Source organism: Macrosteles quadrilineatus, unplaced genomic scaffold (assembly GCF_028750875.1).
Source record: "Macrosteles quadrilineatus isolate MER2022 unplaced genomic scaffold, UCM_ALF_1.0 Scaffold_9__3_contigs__length_116548681, whole genome shotgun sequence".
Taxonomy (NCBI): Eukaryota; Metazoa; Arthropoda; class Insecta; order Hemiptera; family Cicadellidae; genus Macrosteles; species Macrosteles quadrilineatus.
This window is the reverse complement of record NW_026542602.1, coordinates 8,178,319-8,187,059: the sequence shown is the minus strand read 5'-3', so window position 1 is coordinate 8,187,059 and position 8,741 is coordinate 8,178,319. Positions and strand designations below refer to the sequence as shown.

The 8,741-nt window shown below is 35.1% G+C and overlaps 1 protein-coding gene across 1 annotated transcript; it reads left to right on the top strand.

Annotated features, from left to right (window-relative positions):
- Positions 1 to 653: 653 nt before the first annotated feature.
- On the top strand, positions 654 to 4,395 carry LOC129002635 (protein D1-like). The gene is made up of 3 exons (XM_054430585.1): positions 654 to 788; positions 2,201 to 2,321; positions 3,666 to 4,395. Exons 1-3 carry the CDS (start codon positions 728 to 730, stop codon positions 4,315 to 4,317), a joined length of 834 nt encoding a protein of 277 aa, XP_054286560.1. The 5' UTR covers positions 654 to 727; the 3' UTR covers positions 4,318 to 4,395.
- The last annotated feature ends 4,346 nt before the right edge of the window (positions 4,396 to 8,741 follow it).

The following is an 8,741-nucleotide window of genomic DNA, read 5'->3' as shown; positions in this document are numbered from 1 at the left end:
TTAATAGACAAGCATGTTTCTTTAAAACCTTTTTTCTCAGCTCGTGTGCATCGCAGGAAAAATCTACACATACTGTTAGAAAGATATTTTCCTGTAGATGTGCTGAATCCCTTTATAAATTAAAACAAGCTCAAAAAATCACTAAAATTAATTTAAAATAAAAACAATTTACATGGGCCTTATGGGTTGCTGTTGCCATGCTTGTGACAAAATAAAAACGATAAAGAAACAGAAAATAAAAACAAATGGAAGACTGCTACACAATCATTACATGCTTCATTTACAGTGTGGAGTGAAAATAAGAGAAGTCTGTATATTACATTATTTTTGGTGGAGTTTTCGACCACTGGACGACCTGTAGTAGGGAATAAATCTAAATCTTACATGTTTAAGGAAACGATAAAAATCCAATCAGGAACATATAAGTTTGTATAGTCTGCAGGTTTGCAGCGGCAGGGGAGAAGAAGCAAAGTACCCTACTTATAGGAGGAAAAGACGGAAAACATGTGACACTCTTGAATATTCAAAGTAAATCAATTCAGATGGAAACTTGTTTGGAAGATGTAAATTACAATTGGTTTTCCCTAATCTTTCAACAGCTGGGATCAGTGTACAGTCAGTGCAAGCCTGCAGAACCGGTTTTAAGCATATTGACCTTGTTAACACTGCCTACACATAGGAAAGCTTGAACTGAAACTCATAACACTGAACAGGACTGTAGTGAAAGATGTTAACAAGGTATTTTCTAGTGGTACTGTGTGTGGCATCAATCTTTGCAGAGGTACAAGGTAGGTATTTAAGTTCAAAGTTAGTCTGGTTAAAAACATATTGCAAACTTTCTATCACACTCTCTAATCTAGATTATAAGTTTCAAGTTACAGGATGTAGGAAACTGGTTCTATGATGCATCTAATACTAAAAAACGTAAAATGCTTTCAAATGATTATTAAAACTATTGTTCATGTAATAATATTTATGATTAACTGACAAACTGATTACAGTACTGTATTGTACTTCAAATCAAATGATCTTTATTCATTTGTAGATACATATTTCGTTTAAATTCTATGGTAGAAGAGTTACAATATTATTGTGATGATTAACTTTATCTCTAGAATTTTCAGAAGCCACAGGGTCACTCTGGTTTTCCCCCAGATTTTCCTCTTACTTAGAACTCTTCCTTAACTATAATCGATTAATAGTTAAGCATATAAACAAAAAAATCTTCTACACTCTACAAATTTGAGCAACGTTTGAATTTCCATTTTATACATGAAGAATTCAGCGTCCACGTTAGATTTTTGATCAGAGAATTACTAAATTAATCATTGAAATACTCAGTATTTTGTCAGGGAACACTTATTTTTTAATTAGGGAATATCCTGTTTTCTCAATTAATACTCAGTTTTTTTACTCAGGGAAAACACAGTATTTTCTCAGGAATGATCAGTATTCCTGTCACATCCCTGCTATAATTTCACGATTGATGATACAGTACCGGTACTCCCACGTCAGAGTTTTGAGCTCAATGTGATTTTGACTGGTTTTCTTGATACAAAATTATTAATAGATGTTAACTTTGATTCGAGCTTTATATCATTCTTGATTACACAGGGTGTGGCAAAACAGATTGAATAGTTTGAACCATGTAGACGTTCCGATAGAAGGCATTTGATTGCGTTATGAATTTCTCGTTGAGCCTAACATTATGATTGCATTATCATTCATAAAAATATTTTGTCGGCTGAGAATAAAAATAATTAGATGATGAAAAATGCAGAGACTTGTGTAAACACCTAAGAAACTACTCATATGCTGCTTTGACCAACAAAACATTGTCTGGTGTCTCAAAGATCTTCTGTCCGTTTATTTTAGTTTTAAGAGTGCTACCAATTTCTGTCAACCTGTTAAACCCACAATTATATTGTGTTTGCCCTAGGAGCTATAGGAATAGCCTCGTTGACCCAAGTCAAAACCTACCAGCGAATAGCTCTTTGCGCTACAATCTCTTGTTGTTTTAGAATACACACATACAGCATAATCTCGAACTTGTTCAGACCAAACTATGATGGTGACTGATTCGGTGTGAGTGGCTGATGACAAAAGGACCAATAAAGGACTTTCTAATTCACATTTGGATACACCTGGGCCAAACTGCTCAGTCTGTTTTGCCACACCCTAAAGAGTTCACTGTTTTCAGATGAGAAGACCGCTTGCAAGACAGACGATGGGAAGGAACTGAAAGTCAACGAGCAATATGATAAACCCGGAGCATGTTATGCCAACATCTGCAAAGAAGACGGGACTTTCGCGGTTGGAGCGTAAGCATGACATAAATAACCATTAAACATTGACATTTAAGCCGCAAAGTCAGATATGCTCACGAATATCTCATGAATACATTCACTTGCAAGTATTGAGTATACATACAATTACAACTTAACAGATAGTGTTTTTCCTGACCGATGCTGCAACATCTTCCTCCTTGAAGACAAGTTTTAGATCTATATCAGTTCGGTTTACCAGCAATAGTATGGTGCAGTATCTGGGGTTGGTTTCCACGGTCAATGAAAATCATTGTCTAGGGTTTGAACCTATCTTGTTCCAGTATAGTGAGGGATTTATAAGGATTTCACCTGTCTGAAGTATAGGCTTGTCTAAAATAAATTTTGGACGACTTGGATGGCTGATTGTTTGGAGGATAGATTATTTTTGTCGCTTACAGGATGAACGGGCAATAGTACAAGTATATTTCATATGTACTTACCTACACCTCTTGCAAGAATCGTTTTGTGAGTTGTATTTATAGTTCTGTTCAGTATTCAGACCTATAACTTAAATGAGTCATTGGCAATGAGACATTTACTTTACTATTTTGAGAACCCCAATTAATTTTTGTCTCAATGGTCAAAAGTAGAAGTACTTACACAGTAACTAAATCAATAATCTATATTATTAATACGCTACATGAAACTTATGAACAATAAGGCTTTTTTGTTTTAAGATTTAACCCCACATATTATATACCAAAATATTCGTCTAGGTGTGTAGATTTGCAAACTGACCTTACATTTTTGAAAAAGTCCCTTGGGCTCTGCCCCAGTGGCTTTTAAAGTTCCCATGTTATCCTTATGAAGAACATATTTCTTTACATTATGGTCAGCTGGATAATTTATTTGCTGTAATTTATTTTAATTTAATTTATTTGTTTTAGTTGTAATTTAAGGAAACGTGTGCAAGAACATTGAACAGATTTCTAGATTTAATAATACCAAGATATGTGTACATCTATGAAAACAGAAAAAAAATAATTCTATAACCACTACACCACCATATAGTACCAGTACATATAATTTTACCCGGGCAAAGCCGGGTTTTGCTGCTAGTACTTGATTATTATTGTTCCGGTTATTATTATTTCCTCCAAGGACTTTTTCACAAGCAATATCATTAAACGTTCCATTCCCACACACTAGATTGAACGTTATTAAAAACCAGTGGTATAGTGTGGTGGGTATGTTTGGGAACAGCGTTCCCACTCTGCTCTTTCCAAAAATGCTCTATGTTAGTTTGTCAGTTTTTCCCCCAAGACGATGATGAGCGCTCATGCTTTGAAAAAGGTTTACCACTATATCACTGTTGAAAACCCTCATTTTTTGTTTTAGGTGTGGGATCATAGGGCTACCTCAAGGTTGGGCCACTACACCAGTAGACCCGACTAAAGGATTTCCTGCATGTTGCGCCAAACCTGTCCCACCCCTGGAAATCATACCTGATGTCTTAGACAAGTTTGATCTTGCCAACCAGATGAACCAATTGGAGATCTCCTATGGAGACAACATCACCGTCAACATGGGCAACAAGCTGACCCCGACCCAGGTCAAGGGTCAACCCTCAGTCAACTACACTTCCTGGGCTGACCCTCAGGGGTTCTACCTCCTGGCCATGGTCGATCCTGACGCGCCCAGCGTGATCAACCCTGAAGCACGGGAGTTCCTGCACTGGCTGGTCGGTAACATCCAGGGAACCGACTTATCCTCAGGAGATGTCATTGCTGAATACATCGGTTCTGGTCCTCCCAAAGACTCGGGATTCCACAGATACGTCTTCCTCGTCTACCAGCAGCCTGAGAAGATCATCTTCGAAGAGCCGAGAGTCAATAAAACCACGATTATGTTCAGAAGGAAGTTCTCCATCCGTAAGTTTGCCGAGAAGTACACACTGGGCGATCCGAAGGCTTTGAATGTTTACCAAGCTGAGTATGACGATTATGTTCCCATTCTTCATGCACAGTTTGGACTGAAGAAAGACAACTAGTCTAGGTTAATTTGGATTGTTGGTGTTGTAGTGGTTATAATAAAAGCGTTTATTAAACGTGAGATTTATTGTTCCTGATATACTTGAAAGTTTGACAGGAACCTCACATACTGTTGTTGATGTTTGGAGCTTTGTACTAGGAATCTACACAGTACTAATAGAAATGGAAACTATCCCAAACAGCTTTACCCCTCCTAGTTCAAAATTGTTTATAATACTTTAATACTACTGTATACTTTGAAATTATGACCACACGGATATAGGTATTTTAAGCCAAGTATGAAATGAAGTAGGAAATGAGTGTAGGATGAGTGGCTCGATCTTGTAGTCTTGTTAGTGACTAAGGATATTCCTTCGACACAGCTGTTAATCAATAGCCCATACAGCCAATGACAACTAAGGGACCTACAGTTTATAGTGGAATCCGAACCACATTTTGCCTTGTAATTAACGAATTGGTTTAATTATCAGGATAATACTGCGGATAGTCGTAGTACTCACTAGTGTAGACGTTAATCCACAACAGGGAGTACCGCATCCACAGTGCATGCCTATAAATATCCACAATTTGTGACCTTCTAGTAGCTGGATTACAGGACGACGCCACCGTCCCAGTTATTAGTATTGTCAAGCTACTAGAAATATTCACATGTTTAACCTATACCTGTTATTTTATACAGGTGCATCAGAATACAGCTCCGAGAATTGAGTTACTGATTCTCAGAGAAAGCAATTGTTTTTAAATATATTATATTTTGTATGATAAAAATGCTCCTGGCTAAAGAAACTGCTAGTCCTAGCCAGCAGCAAAGCTTCACAAGCAGTGGTTTATAGTACAGTGGAACACGTTCTTACAAGCTGTAAAAACATTATAAAGTAATAGACTGCCGATATTTTTCCTGAGACGATGATAACGTTCCCATACTGGAAAATGTACGACTACCCACTGTAAGGGTTCTTACTCCATTCTGTACTAATTTTTCATACATACCAATCATATTTGCATTAAAAGTTGGATTCATTTCTAATCAGTTATAATAAGAATAATGCATGATCAATGGGCAATTTAATTTACTCCAAGGTTAGGCAAGTTCCAAGTAGCAGAGATTTGAAAAATCCCTGTATATTTAATCTGTATAAACCAAAACCTGTTTTGCAACTTGAATAATGATGTTGCACTATTCCAATCTGAAGCCTGGGACTGTGTTATGGGGGGAGGGAATAATGTTAAATTCTCTCAGATCAGCTGATAAGCATTCTAGGAAAGTTGAGCTCTTTTCCTCATCACAAAAGGTCAAGCAATAGTGTCTGAAAGATAACCTTTTTTCAGATACTGTGGCATTTCAGATGCTTTTTATAACATTCATTCTCATTGCAGTCATGGTGGACAACTTAACTATGCCACCTTTGGTGTGTCAAAACTATGGCAGAGAAACTTTTTTATGAGAACTTTTCTTTTTTGAATGAACAATTCCTTTCTTAAATGGCTGTTCTTTTAATATTTTCTGATAAATTAATTTATGACTGATTCTACATTGCAGGTTGTATTAAATTTACTTGTTTTGTTACTGTTTTGGAGATTAAATACTTTGCTGGTTGGAAATATTTGAGCTGCTTTATTTCAATACTTAAAGGATCTGTTAAAGGAAACTTTCCAGTGAAAAATAATTATTCTACATACATTTCTATGTAAAAAAATGCAGCTTTCCACAACTACAGTACAAGGCAAAGTTACAACGTCCATCTAACCCAAGTAAATTCCACCTTAATAAAAATGGCCTGTATATTTGCTGCAAGATTTTTAGCAAGATTCCTAATGAAATTAAAGATATTGAAGGTATGGAAAAATTCAATATTTTATTCAAAGAGTTTATTGAAGAGGCTACTAATCACTGGCAGAGTATTTTGAGGAAGAATTAAAATGGCTACTATTTTTATGATCACTGCAATTATGCTTCCAGTGGGAAAGATTCAAGTATCAAGTATGTATTTTAAACTCTACAAATTCAATATTTAGTAAAATATTAAAATTCATTGTTGTAGCCCCGGAACTGTAATATATAAAATATCTGGTTTTATTGGTTTTAAAGGTATTGTAAAACCAGTTATTTAAAATATTAAATGTAGGTAATTAAGTTAAGAAGAAGAAAATTTTATTAATCCTCAATTTTAATAAAAATTACAAAGTCAGTGTGTTTAGGGAAAATCCTTTTCTTGTCAAAATACTAACCAAAGACAAACATGTTATGAACCAAAGACAAACATCCAAAATTGAACAAAAAACAACAACAAAAAAACATGCAGGATGTACATTCAATTCCTCTTGGAAGTGGCTACGCATGACTATGGGAAAGCAAAATTGCAAAAAAAAAACTTGATACAAGTTTTTTTGTTCTTGAAGATTCTATAACTTCAACCAATTTATGATAGAACATAGATTTCAATTGAGAAATGTGTATTCCTCCATGAGAAAAGTAAAAATCATTTTTAAAGCATTGAAAATAACTGTCCAAATACGGCAAAATATTTGTGACTCAGTGGACCTGGTTTTTTCTAGTATTCGTCAGGTAAAACTAATGTAACCAACTAAAAAATTGTCTTCAGCTGATCCATGAATACTATGGTAATGATATTGTAGAGGTTGATTTAAATGCTCCTTCCAAAACGCGCGGTCTTTTCTTCATTCGTCTTCGTTTCTGTTGCCAGGGACATAAATGAAGGGGATTAAATTTTTCTCGACTAAGTACTTTAGAATGAAAAATTCTTAAATTCAAACACATCGTCTAAGAAAGTGCTAAGAGACTATATCAATTCCAGTTTTCAATTTTTGTGTGGATATGGTCAAAGATTTAACATACAGTGCTCGATTGATTATATGTGTGTCTTCTGAACTAAATGTTATCTTATATTTTGCCAGTTTTTAGTAAAGTGAATTACCTGAATATACCTGAATACCTGCTGCGACGTCGTTGACCAGAATTTCTGGATAGACTGTGTCATAAACTAAAAATAATATTTACACTATTATTTTCTAGAATTTTCACCGATCAACTTTAAAACAAGTTTAACTAAATATAAGACTATTTGTAAATTATTCTGTGTAAACCCTCTTTAAAAGAAGAGGAAAGCCTTGATTTGCCGTCAACACTTTTAAAAGTATCTGTACATGAAACACGGATCTCTATAATAGCAGATTTTACAAATAAGAAAATTATTACTTACAGTAGGTAAGTCAGCGATTTTACAAAGAGGTTACGGGGGAAAAAAAAAATACCTCCGCTGCAGCAAACCTGAAGACTATTTCCGTTTACCGGATGATTTACTCATAAACATTTCCAAAAAATGTCGAATTCATTCCCTTTTTGAATAAAATTAGGCTTAATGAGTTATTAGGTTTTGATTATACAAGAAATTAAAAAAAGTAAAACGATTCAGAAAGAAATTGATAAGTTTTATGCTAAAATGTCAAAACGAGTGAACCCAATTTTCCCCCACCAAACCTTCTTTCCTTAGTCCAAACCTGCTGGTTCGCAAACACGTTCGAAGAAATGTAGGTTAACACGTTTTTACAGAATTTCATCAAAATCGGATAATTTTTACTCGAGTGCCAACATAACAATTTGAAAGGATGCTGGCCTCTGGAGACCAACAAGTAAATCGGTCTGGGGCTAGGTGTTACACCTAAAAAAAAGTCGGGACCACGTAAGTTTGTAGTTGGTGGCAGCCAATCACAAGACAAGGCCAGTGCGACGTTGCCACATCGCCCGTTGACAACACTAATTAAAATATACTAAGCAATATTTTAAAATCAGCTGGTATTATTAGATTTGGCAAAAACACACGGTTCTCATTGGTTAATTCAAAACCATATGGTAAATAGGCTCCTCCCTTAACTGCAAACTTATGTGGTCCCGACTGTAGGGTAATAACTTATTTCCTATATTTGATAAAATTTACATTTAACACTTTTGGAGGAAAATAAAACTGATGTTCCCTTGTTCATGGATATTTTGATCGAATTTAGCAAATTAGTTTATGTGATTCTATTCTATTAACATTTGATAAGGAAATCTTTCCCCTTTCCCGAAGCAGCAAACCTACTCATGTTATAAAAATAGGGAATTAATAATATGCCTAACATTCACTAAAAAATCATTTAAAATATTGAGTATATACACCATATAAGATATACCCTACAGGACAATGGACAATGGACAATGGACGCTATATACATAAGTTAGTCTCCTCGAAAGACAATCAAAATTTTTTCCTTCAACTTTAACATGGGAATGAAATAGGCCTACATAACGTTAAAAACTGTCAACGCCATTTCCGTGACAAATCTTCTGTCTTTATCACCGTTTAATTACGTCGAGCCAGTTTGCCCTAGGGAAGGGGTTGCATTTTTCAAAGTGACAACAAGG

Excerpts from the sequence above, each read along its gene's own strand:
- LOC129002635 (XM_054430585.1), top strand. The coding sequence starts at position 728 with ATGTTAACAAGGTATTTTCTAGTGGTACTGTGTGTGGCATCAATCTTT. Across the intron at positions 789-2,200 it reads AATCTTTGCAGAGGTACAAG|ATGAGAAGACCGCTTGCAAG; the intron begins GTAGGTATTTAA and ends CACTGTTTTCAG. Across the intron at positions 2,322-3,665 it reads GGGACTTTCGCGGTTGGAGC|GTGTGGGATCATAGGGCTAC; the intron begins GTAAGCATGACA and ends TTTTTGTTTTAG.